At 40.2% G+C, this 23932-nt stretch overlaps 2 protein-coding genes across 3 annotated transcripts in view; one reads left to right on the top strand and one right to left on the bottom strand.

Moving 5' to 3' along the window:
* mtor (mechanistic target of rapamycin kinase) overlaps positions 1–23932 on the top strand; it is an 81602-nt gene that overhangs the window by 31327 nt on the left and 26343 nt on the right. For both annotated transcript variants that reach the window (XM_051426467.1, XM_051426465.1), the window contains exons 29-32: positions 16754–16829; positions 19010–19149; positions 21575–21675; positions 22231–22346. In XM_051426467.1, the coding sequence (XP_051282427.1) occupies positions 16754–16829; positions 19010–19149; positions 21575–21675; positions 22231–22346 (433 nt within the window). The remainder of the gene's footprint in view (positions 1–16753; positions 16830–19009; positions 19150–21574; positions 21676–22230; positions 22347–23932) is intronic.
* Positions 747–4293, bottom strand: angptl7 (angiopoietin-like 7). The gene is made up of 5 exons (XM_051426539.1): positions 3769–4293; positions 2413–2513; positions 2105–2299; positions 1642–1837; positions 747–1521 (listed from the first exon to the last, which is right to left on the bottom strand). Exons 1-5 carry the CDS (start codon positions 4127–4129, stop codon positions 1352–1354), a joined length of 1023 nt encoding a protein of 340 aa, XP_051282499.1. The 5' UTR covers positions 4130–4293; the 3' UTR covers positions 747–1351.

The raw sequence follows: 23932 nt of genomic DNA, 5'->3' as shown, positions 1-23932 counted from the left end.
TATTCACGACTTTGACTTGAAAATAACTATGAATTCTATTTGCAGCAGTTGGGTTTCCTAAATGAAACTAGCCATTAGAGGTGTGTTGTATCCTCTGCAGGACATAAAGGTTTACGCCAACAGTAACTGACCTCTTACAGTTTAACTTACACCGTCCATCATTGTTCAATGTCTGCTTTTGTTGTCGGGGACACAAGTTTGAATACTTTTAAACCTTAGAATAGAAAGACCAGGTCATGTGTCACCATCCAGAGGTTGTTTTTAAGTGCCCTTTAACCTGCTGTGGACATTTCTTCTCAAGGTCCAGCTTTAATTAGATGTTTACCCTGAATGAATCTGTCACCTTGTAAAAGGAAGACAATCTGACTAAGCCTACCGCTGAGCCTGTCTGTAGGTATTTGAATGCTCTAAGGAATTCTTTGTGGTGTTTGAAGCTTAGCAAAATGGTGTCATTGTTTTCAAGGCAGTAAACCTAGAGGCATTTAACTTGATGGCGGAATGTGTGTGTGGTCTTCATTCCTCCATTTGGTTTAAGTGCCCAGGGACCTTTGGCCAGAATGTCAGGAGATGACCCGAGAGTCAGAGGTCGGTGGCTCAAGGCAAATATGTTGCCATTATTGGACATGAATGGACACAAGACCTTGATTTGCTTTTAGACCTCCGCTGAGTTTGTCCCACTACAACTGTGCTGTTTAGCCAGTGAAGTGAAAAGAACATAGAATCTGTTTGAGACATGTTATACGCCCTTTTCTTTTAAAAAATATGTTTATTTTCTATCACATAAAACAACATAATTACAGAGCTGTACACATTTTACAAATAACACTTTTCCATAATCAATGGTTAGGGTTTTACAATAAAATGCAGCGTAATTTATACGAAGTACCTTGGGTGGTTGGTCCCATTCCAGCAACTCACAAAGATCCTTTTTAATTAGTTCCTACTAGTCCTTGTTGATTTATACCTGAACCAGACCAGTCTGGGCTGATTCTTGCTACTACCCATAAATGGCTTGTGTTAACTAAAAAGTACATCCTAGTGCTTTCAAGACAAATGAGATAAGGAGTCAAAATGCAGTAACCCATATGGGACAGTGGTAAAAGAGCATCTATCAAAGCGTTTTAAAAATAAAATATTTTACTGATAAATACACAAAATGAACTACAATTTACAATCAAACACGGCAAAAACATTACACATTCATCTGACTGAAATTTAACCAGACCATCACAAACAACATTTTCATTCCTTTCGCAGTCCAGGGAAAGCCACAATTTGGTTGAACAGGTATTAGTGAGATCTCTCAGCATTCATGCGTATGATCTTGATCCAGGACCCGCAGCCGAAGCACTTATGGTTGAAAACCTGCTGGCCGGACCTTCATCTCCACTTTCTTGAGGGAGTAGTTGGACCCGTGCCAGCCGTACCAAGTGATCCCATCTGAGCTCTTTGTGTGCTCACCATAGCGGTAAAAAACACCATTCAAGTTTGAGTCAGTGCAGCAGTTGTACCAGTAACCACCTGGAAAGAGGCGAGGGAGAGAATTAGACTTAGTGTTAATTGGAGGGAAATATGTACTTGTAACATCTACTGTGTATGACCTCATGGATTGTTCTGAGTGGGTTTGCTCTCATAATTTACCTTTGCGCCGAGAAGCACAGTCATCCACACATTTGTCATTGTCTTTGTCGATGGTGCTGAAGTTGGTGTTGTTGTGGTAGCGCAGGGAGTCTCCAGCGTTCCCACTGTAGTTGGCAAGGAAGAGCTTGTAGCTGTTAAGCTCATTACCCACAGTGAAAAAGCCATACTCTGCATAGCGTGTCTGTCCTTCCCAGTCCTGCATTGGAAAACGCATATAACATGATTAAGAGAGGGCCAGTTTAAGAATCTGGGAATACTGGCTCTTGTGGTCTGCCTTACGTCTCTAAAAGTTAGTTTGATTTATTATAAATTTTCTTACGCACAGTACCCGAAGGAATAGAATAGGCTCTGTGTTTATGCCCTCTTACTTTTGGCTATGAAATGGTTTATGCGTGGTTACGTATTCTTGCTCTTCAGTGTCTCAGCACAAGCTTACACGAGTGCCATGTTTTCCAACACGTACCTCCATCTCAATCCTGAGCATACTGGGCTGCCTTGTTATACGGAAGATGTGGTCATTGCCTAGCCAGAAGTCTCCGCGGATGGATCCAAATCCACTTTTGTACTGCTTCCAGTCACGGTTGAATGATGTCAGGCCGATCTTGCGCCTTTGGATCAGAGTCCAACCACCTCCATTTGTCTCCATATCGCAGAAGACCTGAAAGTATTTACAAAAATATAATAGCCTGCAGAGAGAAGAGGGAGACCTCCTTGGGCTCTACCAAAAAGTACACAAAGACATGCTACACACAAGACTCAAGTATAACTTACGTTCAGCTCAGGTGTACCCAGAAAGTCATCTTTAGGCAGTTTGTACTCGCCAGAGATCCTGTAGTTCTTGCTGTAGAGGGATGCACAGTCATATATGGCATCTGGAAAAAAAAACAAATCTTCAGTTATGACAAGACCATATGCAGCCTCATGAGCAGTCATTAAAAATGGGAATGTCATAAATTCTAACAGTTCTATGGATATTTGAGTGATTGGACAGATGAAAAAAATGACCTTTACCCCTGCCAAAAGCAAAATAGATCAAAACAGGGGAATATGCACAGCATGGCTGTGATTTTTGCATAGTAGTTCTCTTTTACCCTTCACAGTATGGTGATGCCATTAATAGGGCTATGAGATCACTATGTAGAAATGAACCCAATACTTTAAAACGTCTGTGTAAAAGAAAAAGAGATGGAAACCTTCCACTTCATCTAATCTTTGCATCCCTTCCTGTTCTGCTCTCCTGTCTCTAATTTACTGCAGTTGAAAAGGGCTCTGTGTTCCCTTTGCCAGTGACATAAATGTGGCCCTGTTAGACCACACAGTTAAGGTATTGAAATAATAAACTACGTCATGCCTGGTTAACCTCTCTGCAGCAGCCAGTGCTGATTAGTGGTGTGTTAAAGTTGAGATGAATGTCAGAGATGATTTGGCTTTGATGGAGCTCTGTATTGACAGCCCTGCTGATGGGACTGAACTCCAGCTCCAAATTAATGCTTTTGGCTGCAGTCGGGCAACTCCAGTAAGTGTGTGCACTGCAATCTACCTCACAACCAATTCACAGTAGTTTTCTGAGACCTATGAAGCAATGGACAAAGCTGATTATAGTTTTTCACAGCTAAAATAAATATATAGTGTCGTGTGTGTAGCTGGCCTACTTGAGATCTGTGAGATAATGTAGGTACTCACATTCCAATGAAATTATGGCTTACATGTTTGTCAGCTTATTTGCTAGAGTTTTTCTGAACAATTCAAAAATGAGTACTCTCCTTAATGAAAAGAATGCCTTGTAATGTATTCAAACTAAACTTCACAAAATGTTTTATTCAAAGCTAAATTTAGTCAGGCTGCAAAGGTTGGTAGACAAACAGTACATTTAAAGTTCAGTCATATCTAAAATCTGTGCCCATGCAGTATGTGGAAATAATTTACAACACCAGGACCACCAGGTTAGAGAGAGAATGAGGCATGTAGCTCACACATGCACTCGAGTTTTCCCTGTATGAACATTTTAATTCATTAAACTAAATCATTTAGAAGTTATGCCTCTGATCAGCAGCACATACAGTTTTGGCCAGTATGTCATTTAATTTTCCATACTGTTAAGAGATTCTTCCAAGTCTTGATGCTCACCTGATGAGGTCTGAGTAGCAGACTGTAGGGTCTGTAGCTGCATGATCTCCACGCGGTTGTTGATCTCTGAGTACTTGCTCTCAGCCTCTGTGACCCGGGCTTCTTGCTGCCGGTTCTGCTTGTCCAGCTCCATTAATTGCCTCAAGACGTTCATCAGCTCTGTGTCCTGCTTGCGACTCAGCTCCTCAAGGAGACTGGTCAGATTGGCCACCTGAACCTTGAGAGAGCGCACCTCATCGCAGCACTGAGCCTTGTTAGGCTTTGGAGGTGCCAGTCTCTTCCTGGGATTCTGGGCCCATGTCTCTGCCAACAGGAGCAGTGTGACCCCCAAAGCCAATACGCTCAAATTAACTTTTACCATTTTCTGTCACAGGTGTTTTAGATTTCTTTCGTTGTTCAGAGGCAGTCAGTCCCCGTAGAATGAGTCTGCTGGAAATATCAAGCAGACCAGTTGAGTTGGAGCTCTTCTTTGACCAACGGCTCACCCAGGCTCTGTCTTATTTCCTCGGTGAAGCCCTCCTCTGCCTGAACATCTTAAATATTTTGCATGTGGGTCCTCCCCCTCTCTCCTGGTGCGCACCATTCACCGTGCTGACCCTTTCCAACCTTCAGGGTGGAGGACCTTTCCCATCAGTCCTCCCCCTGCCCCCTCTGCCTCTCCCCTCATCTTACTTTCACTCATTCCACAGAGGTTTAGCCCACGTTTCTCCTCTCTTTGTCAGGTGTTGAAGGTTTCTGGGCTGTAATGGTTTTTTTGCCTCTGACTGGAAGAGCTACATCAGGAGCTGAGGAAACAAAACAAAGGCTACTGTCTGAACTAATTGCACTTTCATTTATTTGCCTCTTGTTATGAAAAATGAACTCTTGAACAGTTAATATGTCTATCCTTTAAAATTACTTAGCTATTCAGAAACATTGTTAAAACATTTGAATACCTGTTTTAGGGTTTTAGAGCAGTTGCATGTAATTTCCTACCGTGTCTTCACACTTCAGTTACCCTGTTAATGACAGATTTTACTATATCCTTGGGGCTGACTATTCCTTCAGTAATTTTGGTCTTTGCATGCCACGAGATGTGTGAAGTCACTAAGTACTCTTAATTGTAGGTTAAGTGTTCTATTGATGCTACCCCTTTTTGGCAGATGTTGAGGCAGGCATGTTTTCTGCAAAGCCTTTCAGCATCAAATTTCAAAAAGATGTTGATCGAGGGAGAAAGGCTTAGTGAAACCTTCAGGATAAAATTAGACTAAAATGCAGTTTCCATTAAGCGGAAAGAATTTGTTCAGGAGCAGGCAGGGAAAGTCTGAATATGCTCTCTACATGTGTATTTTGCCATCACACGTGCACTGCATTTTTTTTAAGTGGCTAAAATGGTATAGCCTACTGTTTCTTTTAGCCCAGAGAGCAACGGAATGAAGTGACGTTCTTGTGACTTTTATGAACAACAGAAGGAATCGGCTGGCTGCATTTTCTCGTCTGTGTCATAGCACAAACAACACTGACATTTGCATGTTGTGTTACCACTGAAGAATGATTTCACAGAAACACTAAGTACATACTGTACTGTAATCAGCCAAGTGTACTCCTTAATATTCCCTTTTTAATGTAGCTCTACTACAGCTGAAAAGATTAAGAGGATTAATCAATAATTGTTTTTCACTGGTACAAAGAAGGCTGCTTGTGGAAGTGGTGTCCTTGGAATGTTTGCTGGTGGTTTGAACCACTATTTACTATCTACTGCTGAATGTGGTATGTTTGTGTGCTAAATGACTGTTTGCAAAATTCTTGCTTTTGGGTCAATTTCGAACACACCAATCACTGGCTGGGCGTGAAAATAATACCGTTGCAATGTCAGACATCAGAGAGGCTTTCTTGAATCTCCATTCAGTGGAATTTTTATCTTATCCCAACTTCCCCAAGGGGCTGCCATCCCTGCCAACTTAGTGGAGATGCTTTTGGAGATTAGACCAAAGGGCTGGTTGTGGGGTTTAGGGCAGTGTCAGAGTATGCACTGGCCATTGAGACAACAGATCATGCATGACTGCTATGATACTGAGCCATGTGTGATCATTACCCTGCAAAAGAAATGCCAGAGTATGCTGTAAATACAGGGAGTTGTGCATAAGACTAACTGAGACATGGCTGAACCAGGACATTCCTGTCAGTTTTTACTTGAACTTTATAGGTTTTCCCTTCTCCACATGGACAGGAATGAACTCTCTGGAAAAGGCAGGGATGGAGGCATTTGCACATTCAGACAATAAATAATGTAGACAATGCACAGTGAAGTACAGTAGATGTATTAACCCACAACCTGAAATTCTCTAAGTCATTAAAGACATATATATATATATATATATATATATATATATATATATATATATATATATATATATATATACATTTATATTCTCATGTATGTGCACATTCATGATGCGATACACCACGGGTCAACTGCTTTTGTCTAAGGGCCAGAATTTTTCCAAGCAAACAGTGTAGGGGCTGAACTTTTAAATAATAAAAATATATTGTTGTATTTAGGCCTAATTAGTCTATAACTGTTAAATATTACCGCTGCGGGTGTCTGTGTCATAATCATCATGTCAATAATAAATTTGATGATGAATAAATATGATTGATCAGCATACTTGTCAACCTCCAGACATCAGCCGTTATCATCAGGTAAAAATGTTTTTAATGTGTGAGAAAATGGACATGTCAATTGTGTGAGTCTCACGGTCAGTGAGTGAAAGTCGGCAGCCTTGAATTTTTTTTACTCCTCACATTTCACTGTGATACACATTCCTGCTGGGACTAAAACAAAAAAATTATAAGTGAGACTGTTTCAGAATGTTCTTTTTTAAAATCTGTCTCCTATAATTTCCCTGGGTTTATAAAAAGGCATTACTAAATCACTTTAAAGTCAGTCAGTTAGTGATATTATTCAGTTATATGAATTTATGTAACCCATGGTAGCACGAAGCAGGGAGCTGAGGCCCGATAGGGTTGATGGAATATGACTACTGTGGAGCAAAAATAAAACTTGACACTTTTACCCTCGTCTACCATCTTACAGCATAATCTCGTATCACCAGAGAGGCCTTGTTTATTTTAAACCTCAGGCTTTTGGTGTCCCTCCTGCCAAATGTTTGGCAGGCATCTCTCAGTTTTCCTCACTTGGTCCGGCGAACTTATAAGGAAACAGTTTAGATCGTTCTGCTTAGCATCATCTTTGTATTATGGGAACTGCAGTTCAGAGTACAAATAAAAAGTATGACTTTCCTTAAATTCCAAAATATTACGAAACGGTCTGTTATTGCTTTTGATGTGATTGATCAAAGTGAAATATTTGGATGTGTAAAGCTCTTCCTTTCCCTGGGCATTTTGCTCTTTGAATGTTGCTGGCCACTTTTTACAACTGGTCATTGCTTTGCAGCTTCCCCTTTACTCATTGCGTGTTTTTTTTAAATAAATGTTGACATGTGCTTTTAGTTTCCTGTATTTGTTTGATTTTAAGACTCATATGGGAGTAATAAGCCATTTGTCGTATTTATACAAACATAATAGACTACCTTCAAATACAGTTTGCTCCAGTGTTTTAATTGCCAGACAGTCCCTGAACTTTGAATCGATCCTAAACATGATCCTCTTCTCAATTTCTCACATTTGTCAAAAACTAATAATAACAACTTTTCATAATGTTATGGTTAGGCCCAATATTTATACAGCACATGTACCTCCTTTCGATTGTAACATGCAGTGTAATTCAGTTAGTGCATAATGTTATCCTGGATGTTCAGTCTTACCTTTCCATTATATTTTAAAGTCTAGAGATTATAGCTAACAAACTATTTAAAGATAATTTAGTTAAGATAAGTATCTTTGCTGTGATATGTTAAATATAATTGAGACAATTTCCAACTCTGCTGCCAACTTAAAGACTAAAGACAGCATAAAGTTTACTGGTTTTACATTTAAAGGAATCTGAGTGTTTGCTCTATTTTAAACATTTTCACCTTAGCTCCTGTCTGAATAATACTGACATACTTAACTGTTCAGTAATGTAATGTCTGATGATGCATAGTGCCTATTGACCTTTCTTTAAATCTTAACCTTAAGCCATTGATGTGCGTCAGCCTCTTTTGGAAAAATGTGGATCATTTGCCTTCCTGGACTTTCTCATTGCCCTAACTGCTCTGTGAGTCACATCTCACTCTCCAGCAATGCATCCCAGCGGCTTCACTTTCCTCTGGCCCTGGAATATGTCACACTGCTAGTACACGAAAGTCCAGCTGGATGCTGTTTTATACGTTGAGCATCACGCTGTTTTTCCCTTCAAAACAGCTTCTCTAAACGCCATTTACCCTTTAGCCATGTCTCACCAGGCTCTGTGTGAAGAATGCATGGCTCCTCTTAACATTAGAGGTATTCACTAAACTTTAACCAAAGCCCCCTTCTTTATAGGACTTCCTCGGGAAGTCCACACATTTCATTGATTTTTTCCCCCCTTGGCCTTTAAGACAAGTTGGACACCCTGCTGTGCTAATTACAACAGTCATCCATCTTTGATAAGTGAGAGCTGACTAAACAAAGTGTTTGAGTAAGAATATGCTCACAGACGGCTTTTGTGTCCCTAAATACACTGGAAAAACGTTTTGTAATCAAACAGTGACCACCGGGGCCAAGCTGTCAGCAGAGCACTCATGGGTTCAATTACAGGAAAGGCAGGAGGTGAAAGCAGGAGCCAGTGGATTCCAGGACTTCTATCTCAAAACTTTGAATTACATAATCTTTATTAACAGTAACCTCTTCCACCTGTCCGCTCTATCCGCACAGATGAGTCAGTTTGTTTTGGACACATTTTTGGTATCAGTTTGACTTACTTTAAGGCATTATATTTGCATAAGGTGCTTACCCGCAGTATTCCATGAATCATTAATGTATCCTGTGTTTTGATTAACCTAGCATATCAAAGCTAATTTCCCCCCTTTTTTTTATCTTGAATTATCATCGTAGCAATATGGTTTTGATTAGTCTGTGAAGCTTGAAATAATGTAACACAGAGCTTTGGCACCTAAAGGAAATAATAGATATAAAAACCAGTGTTGATATTCGCTGTAACACAGGGTTCTACAATACTGCCTGTTATTTACTGCAGAGCCCCTTAACTCTATCAATCTTGAGTACAAGCCAGTATTACAAAGCCCTCAAAGTAACATTGGATTCAGGGTGATGTGTGACTTAATGAGAAAGCGACCAGGCGGCAGAGCAGTTATGTCCTCACAGTCTAGTTTAATTATTAGCACAGTTTGAACATAGACCAGAAAAGAAATGACATGCCAGACAATTCCTCATGGATATTACCTTCATTTTAGACACCTAAGGCGATCAGCTGAGTTACCATGGATTTGAAATTTTAAAATAATACAATGGCTGGTGATATGCAACTCAGTTAAACCTGGTCACGTATAGAGGTTAAATAAACTGTTCCATATTTTCCATAATGAAGGAGACAGTATGCACCGGGGCATCCTCCAGCTCTGAGAGTGGCAGACTTCATGCCGCGGCAGACCATCAAGAGGTCTGGTGGCAGAAGCTGGTGATGGCTTCCATGTGGCGTCGTACAGGGATCAGCCGTCTGCTCGCCACCCTACAAACCAGTAGCTGGGACAAACAGTACTGGAGGGGACGAAGGTGGATTAGCCACTATCCCTTAAGAATAGTTCCCCCTGCTTTGTGTAAGCACAGTTGGCTATGTGGCACAGCTTCAGAGAGACATTTCGTGACACTGGGATGTAAAAACAGTTATGTCACAGGACAGAAAACGAAAACCACTTGTGCCAACATTGAGAAATTCCATTGTTTTTTTTTTGCTAACCATTAATTGTTTTTAGCTTTTTGGTTTGAGAGTGATCTCAGGCATTTAAGTAGGTCTTACCATTAATTAAAGTGAATGAAAATGTCACGTTGTCTTTATTATAAAGCTGTATAAGCTTTTAACTACTTTCTATATCGATCTCCATGCATTTAGAATGGATTCCTTAATGGATTTGAAAACTGTTTTTGCCTCTTTGACCAATAGCTGGCGTTTTTGACTCTGGTATAATCCTTTTGTTTAAAATGAGACATCTGCATCCACTGTTTGTTTTCCATTGTTTACAAGAAAAATCAATTACAGCATGGATCAATTTCAATTGAACAAAGCAAAATAAACTTATCAGGGGACTGGCATCTCTCATTGGAAATATTTAATGGATAACTTCAGTGAAAATGTAGTCAATATGTAACCCGCGGAAACTCAAGTCTTTCAGAAAAAACATTGTACACAGATCTCTTTGTCCACACAGCAACAGCAGCGTTCCAGTGAGGTAACCATCAGGATGTCTTTTTTGGTTTTTGGGCCACCGGAGACGCTTGGTTCTGTTGGCCTCTTGACCTGAAGGTGAGGAGCCCAGGAGACACATTCTGCAGTGATCTCCCAATGTGGTGATAGTTCGGTGTAAACATGGGTTGAATGGTTTCTCCGGCTGATGTCTCTGTGGCCCCCTAACACGCCTAACTTACTTGAGGAAAAAGAAAAACAGAAAAATGTGTAGAATTATGCAATAGAGCCCATTTTCTCTGTATATAATTTCAACAGGCCCCCTTTTGTTCGTTTTGGTGTTATTTTCAATACCCCTGTTAAAAATACAAGTTTATAATTTCTTTATTTGCCCTTTTCCTGTTTAGAATGCCACATTCCAAAGTACTAAGCTTTATGATAAGCTTCACTGAGAAAGCTGATTTTGGTCATTTCAAAGTGTAGGGATACTAAGTGTTTCCCCATGCTGCGGCATCTGCTCGGTGACGAAACAACCACCTTTTTGTCTTGACGTTTTTAGAGAAATGAGAGACAAAGGGCTAGTCAGATGGAGTCAAAGATGAGTTCAACCCTCCTTTAGCCACACTCGTCCCAGGACAATCTGGAATGAGGCGGGTCACTGACGTAACCACTTCCTATGCCTCCATGCTTATTTCATGCAGTGATGCATGTGATGCTGCTGTCTCCTTAGACACACACAGGCCATGATCTGTGTTCAGTAATGACAACATGCTGCTCATTACTTCCATACAAGATGTGCACATGCCAGGCTTGAAGAATTATATTGTGTTCATGTATTGCAAGATTTGGGTCTTCATTTAGATGGTGTTGACTGACGCTGCTCAGATATGGTTTAGAGTGTTATCTGAATGAAAGATGGAGTGTTGGTTATGTCATAACATTTATCAAAGTACCATTTCTCTGGGCCTGTTTGAGATGATTCAGTTGCTAGGCCTTTAAATTGATGTCTGTTCAGTGTTCAGTTTTGAAAGCAAGAAATAAGAAGTAAGCAAGTGCCAGTATTATGTATGAAAATGTGTTCTTTGGTTGGATATTGGGATACTCCAATATTTGTCACTTTGTCTATTATTCTTTTGTCTTCCTACTTTATTTTTTGCTTGAAAATATTTTATTTTAATTTCTTTCAATTTATGCTTAAATGTTTTAATTTTTATCCCTTCCCGTTATTTTTATTTGCCTCCCAAATGCCTTGCTTTGCCCGACCTTCATTCATCATCTGATTCATGTGTCAGCAGTCAATAGTACAATGTCATGCTACAAAAAATATGCAGCTGAAAAAATAGGAATGTTTTGGACCTATTAATGTCAATCATTTTCTAATTGCCCATGACTGATAAATGAATGGGATTGTCGGTGCAACTTTTTCTGGACAGAAGAACAACAAAGCTTGTTCACGATACATTGGTCTCTCTGATACAATAAGCAAATGTGGATAATTTGAAACTGTTTCTCCAAAAGAAAAAAAAAAAGAAAAATGGGAACAAGGGCCATCTTGATATTTTTTTTTTTTTTTTGGAGGAGCATCAGTCTTTTTTATGCTTTAAAGAGCTGCTGTTGTTTGTCTTTTTGTGACAAATATTAATTCCATTCATGAATTCTTAGGAAATGTTAAATGTTTCCTTCTTTATAACTTCTGGTGTGTGTGTGTGTGTGTGTGTGTGTGTGTGTGTGTGTGTGTGTGTGTGTGTGTGTGTGTGTGTGTGTGTGTGTGTGTGTGTGTGTGTGTTTTTCACTTCGTGTGCCACCTGTTTGCCAGAATATAATGTCTGGTTATTTATTATTCCTCAAATTAGCCTTCTTGTGCCCTGTTGCCTTGGGAAGTGTTTGTTTCAGAGACAATGGTCGGGTGTCATCAGCAAAGTTCTGTTTTTACCCGTTTCTCATCTGTTGTCTGCTTGGACAATGCTTGTGCAATGGAAAGAACTCCGCCAAGGTGCTAGATAATTGGGCTCATTCTGCCCTGGGAATATTGTTGATTGCGTTTTGGCTGCCCCACGAATTAATGATTGTTTAGGTACGTAGGCCAGAGAAGTGTCAGGCAGCTAGTGTCACTTTTCCACTTTTCCGGTAGCAGAGCAAATGTGAGGCTCAGTGGCGTGAAAGATGTGCCGCTGTAATGAACCGGCTCAACAGTTGCTGCTTCGCCTACATGACAGTGTCAAATGTGACAAATTCATGCTTAAAGCAACCTCCCACCAAATCAAACTCCACCAAAAATAGTATAATGTATTTCTATTTCTCTCTTTTATGTGACTAAAAATATCTCCTAGTAGATCAGCTACAGCTCTAATCTTCAATCAACTCTGTCCTTACATACAGTTCTTATAGCCATATGTGTTTGTGATTTCTTTATATTTAACCTCTACGTATGGTTAAACTCTCATATATATTTTAATTGGTCCATTTTCTACATCAGTGGTTTTCAAAGTGGGGTCTAGAGGACCACCAAGTCTATTCTGGTCTTGGGTTTCAGACACTAAACATTCTTTCAGATGGGCAACCCATGGACAAAATCTAATAAATGGAAGTCTGTGGTCTAATTTGTGTCAGTTCAGGGCTGTGAAAAAGTTTGAAAAAAACATTGTTCTAGATTTTTTGTGCATGCCTTGACAATGCAGTATCACTAGGTTGGCAATTTGCAACTGGTACCTCGATGAGAGACCTACAGGACAGTTGTATATGCACCTGTTCTGAGTGATGAATCAATGTACTTCCATTGTTAATAACCCTTGCCAGTGTTATATAAGATGTTTTTTTTTAAATATCCAAACTTACAAATATACTTACTGTATTAAAGTAACACAAAAAAATAAATCAATTCAGTGGATTTAGAGTAAGTCTTTCCTAGAACAGTATTTAGATAGCCATTCCCATTTTTAAGTTATTATGTTCAACATTAATGAATGGAGTCAGCACTTGGCAAGCAAAGGGCCCAAAAATCAGTAAGGATCAAGTGGATATTTTCCTTATTAGATTAGATTGGGTCCAGTAGTGAGGCCCGATTTTTCCTCTTTGTGAGATTCAGATACATCTTACTGTCTGTGTAGCGAAATATGTGCAATTTCCTCAGGGATCATGCTCTCTTCAATGAAAAACCCAAGCCACTTTAGAATAGTTAAGAGGGGGATTTTCTTTCTAGAGTTTAACATTTGAAAATAATATATACATATCTACTCCCTCTTCCTGCTTTCTGACCCAAGGTAATCATGGCTAAAGGTATTATAATAATCAAAATCTAATGTATACACACTGGTTTAGACTGTGATAAATCATTTGTGTTACACTCTTGAGACACCCGTAGAAAGTGATTTCTCTGTGTTGAAAATGTAACCGCATGCTTCTACCTGGGCCCAGACTGAAAGACTCAGTCAACATTTCTGATTAAGGTATGCCAAAAACATATGCCATCACTATCCATGTTTTAAAAGCCAAATACAATGTATGAGTCTGTTAGGTGATTGTGTTTCTTTCTCCTCTGGTCAGCAGTGCTCTGTTTTTGTAATAGAAGGGGCAATAAAAATTCCCAGTCATAAAGTAAGCTGAAAGACAAAACTGTTTGTTCTGTATTTGGCCAATGATATAGCCAAATGTAGGTATAGGGTCTAGTGTATTTGTCCTGTAAAATATGTTGATACAATTCACTCTCAGGCTGTTTTATTGTTTACTTTATAATCTACAGACTGGCCTTGCATTTAAAAAATTGTATCAAGGATCTCTCCTTCTGTACTTTTGTGGGAAAGAGCTGCATCTTAACCTCGTTCAGGGTTTAGAATTAAATTTCAAAGAAATCTGATTCAGGATACAGCGCATTGTCTAAATTTCATGGCAAGATATAATAAATCATGACGGTTTTACAGTTGATACAACCTAAGCTTAAGCTCTCTTCAGTGACTTGTCCATGTCTCACAGGAGCAAATCAGAGAAAAGTTCCAGTTAGGAAGTGATACTTGTGGCCCTGCACAAGAGAGAGGCTTGACAGCGGTTTCAAGACGTTTTCTGCTTGCTAATAGTTTGATGGAGTTTTTACTTGAGGAGAACACTATGTGAGCCCTGTCATCTGGATGTGTTTAGACCGCGTGCGCTTGGAGCTGGCAGCCAGATGGCTTCAGCTGAGGGACAATGAAATCTCCAGGGTCTGCAGGAGAGAAGGCCCTTTTTCTGATTTGTCTCCTCAGATGAAACCACATCTGGGTAACTTTAGCATGCAGTGGGACATGCAGTTCTTTGTTCATTTGGTGCTTATAAGTTGATTATTTGACAACAAGTAGTTATTTGTAGGTTTAATTTAAATGACCAAATACAACATACCCGTGTGATATCGTCAACGTTTGTCAGAATGCTGGATGGTTGCTGTGTTTATTGAAGACTGTGGGATAGTTACTTAATTGGTTGCTGAAACAGCACATGGCGTTCTATCAAGCCCCATGGGAGTCACAGACAAATGCTTATTTACTAAAATGAGCTCATTTTCTCATGTTATGTAATCACATTCTGTCAAGGTCGATTTCCTTCAGGTGCCTAAGTCCTGCACCCTCCGTCATCTGTTTACACCAGCATCTTTTGAAAAATGACTTCAAATGCTAGTGTGTGAAAGGACAAAGTTTATTGTCACGCAACATCAGAAGATGACGTTTATCTTGCGTCCCTGTTCGGTTTGGTTTGTGATTGATCTTAAAAATTGTATATTAATACTGTATTAATCATACTGTATTAATATACAGAAATATTATTTTTTTATTGTCCATTAACTTTAATTTAGTAACATAATACTCCTCACAGGTCTTGGGTTTGAACCTCCTTGTTCTCTCTGGTTTTTATCCCCTGGTGCTCTGGTTTCCTCTCATAGTCAGAAGCAGGTTATGTTAATTGGTGACTACATTTCCGATAGGTGTGAATGTGTCTGGAGTGGTTGTCTGTCTCTGTGTGTTAGCCCTATGATTGACCGGTACCCCGCCTCTCGCCCTGATGGGATTGGCTCCAGCCCCCCACTACCCGCTTTGGATAGACGGATTCGTTCCCTATTGTGACACTACATTACTGTGGCACACATACATGATTAGCTACCCCACGTGGCCAAAATTGTTCTTGTCGCATATAGGCACCGATCTAATCCCTATCCATATTTGGATCTGTACGTGCACTGTTTATCATTAAAAAGTCTGTATTCCACACAGATTTTAAATGTTTAAAACTACAAACAGTACAGGTATCACTAGCATCAGCACTGTGAAACAGTACTCTAGAATTTTGGGGTATCGTAATCAGTATCAGGAGAGAATAAGTGGGGTTGATACCTCCTTAGTTCCATCAAGTCTTTCTTGGGACACATATTGACGCATGACTAGCAACTCAGAGCATTGAGAACCTAATGTCAGCGAGTTCATTTTGAAAGTGACTTGCAATGGGTGTCTTTGTTTTCCAACAATGTGTAAGATAGCCCTTGTTGTGATCATTTGTTATTTTACCTGTCATCATGCCGGTCCACACCAGCAGGTCCCTAAGCTTTGGCATGACCACTTGCTGTGCCATTTCATCACATTTTTTGGCCTTTAACCTGTTTTAAACCAAGTATCCTTCATCAGCTTTCGCCTGCTGTCCTCAGGAACTCCACTGCATACCAGCACTCTTCAAACGCTACATTTTACAGATGTATTGGCCGTGGCTGCACACGGGTTTTGCAGTTGAGGAAATATAATAGACTTGAGGTTCATATGAGTGTTTCCAGATGTTGGGGCGGTGCGGGTGAGTGGACAGTGTACCAACGGGAATTGTGGTGCCCTGACAGATAACACATCCTTTGTCAAACAAGCATGACAAATATCAATAGGTACATTTGCTTTTCATAATAAACACCTTGGTGAAAGAAGAAACATTTATTTTACATTGCCAACATGTATTGAGGCGTGTTTCTTAGTTTACTTTGTTGGTAATGGTAAGGCTCCTTCATCGTTGGGTAAATTACTTTTCTTGAAGGGACATGGTGTCACAGGGACACAATTCTAAATCACCACTGCAGAAACCCGGCGGTTCAGTGTCGTATAGTGTAGTGATTCCACTGCCTAATTCTGTATGCTAATAATCTCAGTTAGCGGTGTTTGGGGGGGTTGGCGCCTGCACTGAAAGGGGTAGGGGAAGAAAAACCTAAACCTTCTGCTGCTGGCTGGTGAAGCGCCTGTTGTCTACACCCTCCTGAGGTCAACACAGACTTCACTGCAGGGGAATTACATTACAAGTTGTGGGGGAAAAGTCATTTTTCTTGGAGTTAATGTTAGATTTAGCTATGTCAACACATTCAAGGTGTCGAAAGTTTCTTCCAGGAAAAGGTTAGACATTTGACACACTATCAACACCTGCTTAGTTGCTCATCTGTGTATAATCACTCACAACAAGGAGCAAATCTACCGTAACGTTCTGAATTGTGATTGTACATCTGTATGGTGAGACAGCTGGACCTCCCAAATGGCTTATTTTAAAAAAAATAACAATAGTACCTGCATGTACACATTATCCGCATGCTGCGTTGAATCTTAAGATTTGCCCAAGTGTACTTTTCAAGGTTTTGTGGTCTAAAAAGCTTTTCTTTGTTTTTGTCATATCTTGCAGCATCAACAATAAACTGCAGCAGCCAGAAGCGGCATCCGGGGTTCTGGAGTACGCCATGAAACATTTTGGAGAGCTGGTGAGAAAGAAAAGGAAACCGTATCTTAGGTTGCATTCAGACCACTGGGACAGAAAGCTAGGCTTTTCCTTTCCTTTTAATCGCACCACTTTGTTGGCACAGCAGTCAAAAATGTAATCAACCTTTGCTGCAGTTCAGTTCTGCACCATCTTGCAACACATACAAGTATGTTGGCCTATCAGATAAATGCAGGTAGAATAGAATAGAATCCAGATAGAATAGTATGTCTATAATTGTTTTGCTGTAGGACACAGCAGAAAATGATAGCTGCAGTGATAACTTTCTAGAGTTATAAGATGTTTTGTCACTAGTACCTCAAGCAGCAGCTCCACACCAACTCAGACTTTGCATTTCTGGATACGTATTCAGATTGAATAAGTTCTTAGTGGGCTGTATTATCTGTGGTTTATTGTCTGCATACACTTCTTCCTGGGGTATCCTTTCCCCACACACACACTTTAACATTGGGATGAGGGTCATTTGAGACACATACCCCCAGAACACCCTGTTCTTAATGTGCAGCACATGGAAAAAACATCTGCTAAGCTGATCAGTAGTCAAGGGCAAGGAGCAGAAGTATGGGCTTTCTCGTCCAATTGACAGGATGTTTGGATTTTCTTGCATATTTGCACACCTTTTATGTGTCTCTGCTTTATGTTTTTCAGAAAACGGCTTGAAAGTACTTTTTCCCAGTGATAAAAGGATGTAGTGTTTCATACCAAAAAAATAGAAACAGCATTTATTTCTTAATGGCGAGTTGTTTGTAAGGTCCGTAAAAAGTTTCATTTAGTGTAACTCCCTATGTGACTGTGAGAAAAGTCACTCCTGAATGTTGGCATTGGTATATTGAGCTAATGCCTGTATTTGCCTGTATTATATTAGCTACACTGAAATCCCCAGTCACAAACCCCCATTGCCAGAATCTTTTGTATTTTCTTTATATAATTATACAGATATATTTATATCTCTTTTTCAGTTCATGTAGATGACTACTCCCTAAACTAATATTACATAAAACTCCTCAATGTTTCATGTTCTCTGTAGATGAACCTAGTCCAGATATTAAATAACTGTCAAACAGTGGACATGCATTGGACGCCATCACACAGACTTTCCGTATCAATTACATAACAGGAAAAGAGCTGTTTTTTCCTGATCCGTCTCCCTCCCTGTTACCAAAACTGTGGTTTTTGTTTGCTACTTGTATCGGTGTACTGGATAGGCTTTTTAGCCTTCTTATAGATTAAACCAGTATTGATCACTGATTTGTTCTGGACACACTTAAAAACATGAAATATCCATGTGGTTCATCTTATGGGAAAGTGAACATAGAACACAGCAATGGATTCAAAATATAACTTTTCCGGCCAAATACTCAAGGGTTTACGTTTTTCCTACAATCCTCAGTTGCCACAAATCCAAACTCAAGAGCTGAGCTGGCTCTGATGATACTCTTAATGTTTGCGACCAGTAGTGGGAAGATGCTGTGTTTTAGAGATGTATTTAACATATATAGATTACACAGACAGAACATGCTTCTTTTAATAGAATGCCTTTGTTTCATTTTATGTAGTGGCTATTTTTGGCCCAAAGTCAAGTTAAATGTTTTTTCCAAACCATTAGGACTCATATGGAAAAGGTCTTTCCTTCTGCCTTTGTTAACTGCATTTATATTTCTCTGTGAAAGCATGGTAAAAGGGAAAAGACTGAGTAAAACTGCACTTCCAGGAACCTTGTTTATGAGGTAACATTTGGAAAGCTTTACTGTGGGAAGATGATAGGTTTCCCTGTTTAGTATACCAGGAATCATCAGTAAAGCAAAGGTTGGAGGAGACCTATGTAATTAATCACTGGTTGATGTCTTGCAAAATAAGTCAATGCATAGAAGTCACTTTGACAGGTGGTCAGTGTTAGATGTAACAGGTCCAGGATTGGTTGATTAAGTTTGGAATCTCCAATCAGCAATGGCATATTATAGTGAAAGTTAGATGTTTCTTTGCACGACTGTAAATCGACAAGGAGTGTAGTTCCAAAACTCTTTGCTTACACTAAACTATTTTTTATTAAATAGTGAAATGCTCAAGATAACAAACTAGAAGTAGGTTAATTGTGTGTATTCATATAGATACGTGGTTTCAGTTTAATCTCTCTTATGTGACTCCTTTCTGCTTTTCTACTAGGAAATCCAAGCCACCTGGTATGAGAAGCTCCATGAGTGGGAGGATGCCCTGGTAGCATATGACAAGAAGATTGACATGAACAAAGAGGATCCAGAGCTCATCCTGGGCAGGATGCGTTGCTTAGAGGCCCTGGGAGAATGGTATGTCAGTAGTCATATCTGTTGTGAGTTCATTAGGGCTGCAACAACTTGTTCAAATCAGTGTTCCAGCCTTCAGGTCTCAAATTCATTGATGTGTATTTTTATAAATAAACACTTGAGGTAGCGTCAGTGTTTGTAATTTGTGCTGCCTGTATTCAATTTACCATACTTTTGTTTTCTCTAACAAATTCTGCCCTAGGCTTTTTGATATAAGTGTCATTCACTGAAGTGATAAAATAGAGAACACATTTGTTTCATCGGTTTTTAACCTTGGCTCTAATGGATAAAGACAGCTGAGGTAGTACACTTGCTGTAAGCTCTTCCATCTCCCACTTTTCATTTGCTCATTATGTGTAGGTGGCCTATTCCTAATGAGTCCTGACATTAGGTCTTTGATGAAACAGAGAGAAAACGGTAACTCTGAGTTGACCGGAGTAATTTTCCGGCAAATGCATGAACAGGCATCCAGTGCTAGAAAGAGGCGCCGCCACGCCAATGAAACCTCACCACAGCTGAAGCTCAACTCCATAATGACTGCCCACCTTCAAAGATTTTTAGGGAAAAAGAAAGTCACAAGATGTTCGCAGGATCCAAATATGTGGATCGTCATAGAGCTTGTGACGCTAAGCAGATGTTAATATTCTTATGTAACCTGCTGTCCTTGTGCCATTGTTGTATACACTGGGATTCATTTCAGAAGAAAATGATTCAATAATTTCACAAGAAAATAATTCAGCTGAAAAGAAGCTTTGTGTTTATATTTGTGTTTTTTTGGGTAAGGCTTGGAAATGATATAACAGACTGGATCATGAGTCAAAGGAGATCAGACTCAACAGAACACATTGTTCCCTGTTAAAGTAAAGTAAGGTAAATGGATATTGTACCAGTCTTCTCTGCAAATCCACAACTGGTGAGAGAGATTGTTAAAAGAGCAGTTGTTAATGTTTTTTTCAGTCAAACTCAAACCTTAGTTGTATTGAACAGCTTGGTAGCCATGTTTGGTCTAAAATGTTATACAATGAGGTGAAAGTGTAAAGAATAAGCAATTGAATCACTGTAGTGGTGGGGCATATTAGGGCCTGTGCCAAATTGCGGTATTAATCTAAATTCTTTCTCAGTTTCAGATTATGACCACTAGTCATCTTTTCCAGTGTTTGGAAAATATTGTCTCAACTGTTTTATACCGCTCACACTCAATCATGCAGCTGTTTTGGCATGCTCTGCTCTGGGGATGGAGGCCTGTGTCTGATAAAGCCACTTATTGATCCACCCACATAGCTTTCATTTACATATTATGCTTTTATAATTCAAAAAAATATCTGATCTGTACCAAAGTAACTGCATTTCAAGGTGTTGTGTCAGTACATATAATAGTCTTCAGTATGTAAAGACATAGATCAAAATTGAGGCATCCCACAGATATTGTTTCTTTGAAAAGAGTATTTTTGCAGTAAATATGCAAATAATGCAAAATACCAGGATGTCAATTCTTGGTATTCAGCACCAGTTGTGTTCTGTTATACTATGACGGTAGTTTGTTATGTGCATGCCGATAGGTGTTTCCACTTATTCTGGCTTCTGTTCAGGGTGACTTTTCAATAGAAATTCCAAAGATGTGAATGATGGTCTGCTGAGTCAAATTATAACTCAAGCTCTTCCTTCCGTTGGACTCTTTGTCCGCTGTAGACTCACGTAGGCCCAGTGTATCGGAGCATTTTGTACTTGTTGCTTTCATGTTATACGATAGCCAGACAGCTGGAGAATGGCTTCACTTCACTGACCCCCATCCAAACCCGCCTTTCTCTTTTTCTCTGTCTGTGCCTTCCTCATCTAAGCTCGCTCCAGCATCCTGCCTGTAAAACACATGCGGTGGGTTTGATCTCTTCCTGGACAATGCCGCACTGATTGTTGTTAATGAGGAATTAGTCTTGGTTAGATGCACCTGACCCCAACGGGAACATCCATCTGTTTGCTGGAAGAACTTGATTTTATCGGTTGGGATGGTACACTTGATTTAAGATGTTCATCTTTAAGAACAAATAAATAATGGCAGATGTAACAGAAACTAGTCTTATCTCCTTCTCATCCGTGGCCAAAAAAGTTTGGCTATTGTGGTGAAGGATTTCTTCATTTGTTGTAAGGCGTAGGAAAAGTACATTTAGTGTCTTGACTCTTGAGATGTATGTATTATTATGGGACTTGGACTTTTTATCTGTTGAGGACAAGAGGAAAATGAATACAGTACAGTATAGCAAACTGCAGTGTATACAATGTTCCTCTGCCCCTGATTACCTGATCGAGTAGGAAACCTGATGATAGCTGAGAACAGTTTCTGATTAGCTGATGTCATCACTGTAAACATGGGACTGAATAAATCTGGATTTTCTTTTTCTGCCACCTGAAGCCTGCGGTTAATGTTTTCCAGGGGCCAGTTGCACCAGCAGTGCTGCGAGGAGTGGACACTGGTGAGCGAGGAAACTCAGGCCAAGATGGCTCGTATGGCTGCTGCTGCCGCCTGGGGTCTAGGTAACCACTCACATACTTCACATTACATATGAATGACCAATATAGTAGCAGTCAGCTGACTTTCAATTCTTGTGCATGGAGTTTCTTGGCCATCCTCTGCCTGACTCAGTGCAACAATGCAATCAAATCGAGCAGCAATGAAAACAGTAACAGCCCTTGCCAAGGCTCCCCTCCCATAACCATATGCGAGTGGTATCCAGTCATAATATTGACATATTGTAACGTGCAATGGTGGAGAAAAGCAGGGACCACAGTGCAGAGGCCCCCTCTGAGGTTTGTGGTCTGTGGCTTTGACTTTCCAAAATTCAATCGTAAACCCTGAGACGATACTCAACCAGCAGTCCCGTCTATCTGAAGACTCAGAACATCTTTTATTGTTGTCGTTGGGAAGCAAAATGTTGAGGTTGCAGTCATTTATATTATAGTAAGCTGATATGAAGTGTGGTTCAAAACAGCAGTGACAGGCTGCTAAACGTCAATCTGCTGTAAGGTCTCAAGACTCTTTGCTTAAGCTTGCCTTTGTGCTTTTTCTTACTTTGATTGTTGTTTCTCCAGGGCACTGGGACAGCATGGAGGAGTACACATGTATGATCCCAAGGGACACACATGATGGGGCATTTTATAGAGCAGTGCTAGCCCTGCATCAGGACCTCTTCTCATTGGCCCAGCAGGTGGGTTACATCGTCACTCACAAATACACCCCCCCCCCGTTCCCCCATTCAATGTACATTAAAAATCTGTATTTTTAGAAAACATCTCATAAAGACATGCCACATGGGAGTCCGCCTAGCCTTGTGGTTTCTGGAATTTTCATTAGTCTTTATAGCAAGGTATGAAAAGTTAAAATTATTGGAAACCAACACTGCATAGAAACATAAAAATGGCTTTACAGCTATTCCAGACAGGATCGAATTCCCCCATCAGCTCAGGCTTTTCATTAAAAGGAATAAAATGCCTTGGTCTTGTTTGTTTTTTTGCTTTTTACAATGTAGTACCTCATCGGTGTGGAAATGTTACGCAACTCTTGAAACTGACAATAACAGTATTTAGCCTCAAACAAATAAAGAGCCTGTCCTGTCTGCCTGTCTGCCTGTCTGCCTGTCAACAAAGTCTGGTGGAGGTCAGGGTGGTGCTTTCATCATTTGATGAAGGTTGGAATATTAGATGAGCTCATGGTTCCTGGAGATGGATTTGCTCAAGCTGGATACCAGCATGTCTAACGAACACAAGCTCCAACACTGACACCAGTAAACACCTGCTCCTCCAATTTCCCTGGACTCATCCTCCAAATCTCTTTTTCACCACAAAGCCCAGGAGACCTGCTCTCTGTGCCCCCTCATCCCTCCATAGCCACCCTCCCTTCTCTAATTTGGAGATTAGATCCAGGTGTGGCCTATAGGATTCTACATCAGCTGAATATGGAAAGCAGACGTTTGACTCTTAGCGACAATGAGCCCGCTCACAATGAAGAGCAATGAAAAGCAGATGCGAGCAAGGGTGAAAGCTTAAATGTCAACATGAGATCAGTCTAGTCTTCCGGATGTGGTTGGTAATCCTCGCACTTAAGTTCTTTTGATTCCATAGGGCTGTTCCTTCCCTCCCTCTATACCCCCAACAACCAGACATGCTCCAGGAGTCTCGGCACGAGTCTTTGTGAAAGGTTTCATGTTACTTTGCTTTATAAATCTTGCCGTTTAGTCTGTTCCAGCAATGATGCATAGACATGGCAGTCATGCTCCCCCCAGTAAAGCAGCCTGCTGTTCCAAGATTCATGATATAACCAGTCTTCCAGTGTGTTTTGTAAATTATCTACAAACCAGAGGCCTCCTTTTGACTTCACAGTCATGTTTGGGCTTTGTTTCGAGTTTCCTCTAGCGGTCGATTTGGCTCTTACCATTCACATGCAGACCTTCATACCACACTGTAATGATAAAGTAATATCACTGGACTTAAACATATGTAAGTACATAAGTGCAACCTTTATGTAAGAGAATAGAAGATTGGGTCACGGTATGTTTGTGCTGCCAGAAAGCCAGACACTGCATTTATCAGGAGTCGTCTGGACTGCACATTTCCATTGAGGCCCCAGCTCAGTAATTCAGGAGTAAACAGGACCCTAACTGAGTGGAGACTGTAAAGAAGCAGCCTCATTGTCACCTCGTCCCAACCACCCTCCCACAGCCCCTCCTCTTGTTATGCATGCCTGAAGAGGTGTTGGTGCATGCCATTCCTCCTTTCCCTCCCCACAAAAAAAAGT

The sequence above is a fragment of the Dicentrarchus labrax genome, unplaced genomic scaffold (genome assembly GCF_905237075.1).
Source record: "Dicentrarchus labrax unplaced genomic scaffold, dlabrax2021, whole genome shotgun sequence".
Lineage (NCBI taxonomy): Eukaryota > Metazoa > Chordata > Actinopteri > Moronidae > Dicentrarchus > Dicentrarchus labrax.
Note: the sequence above shows the minus strand (reverse complement) of the source record. Positions and strands in the feature narration are given on the sequence as shown.

Coding starts and splice junctions, on each gene's coding strand:
- angptl7 (XM_051426539.1), bottom strand. CDS start 4,129: ATGGTAAAAGTTAATTTGAGCGTATTGGCTTTGGGGGTCACACTGCTC. Junction 2,300..2,412: donor TGGGTACACCTGAGCTGAAC/GTAAGTTATACT, acceptor AAATACTTTCAG/GTCTTCTGCGATATGGAGAC. Junction 1,838..2,104: donor TGCTCAGGATTGAGATGGAG/GTACGTGTTGGA, acceptor TTTCCAATGCAG/GACTGGGAAGGACAGACACG.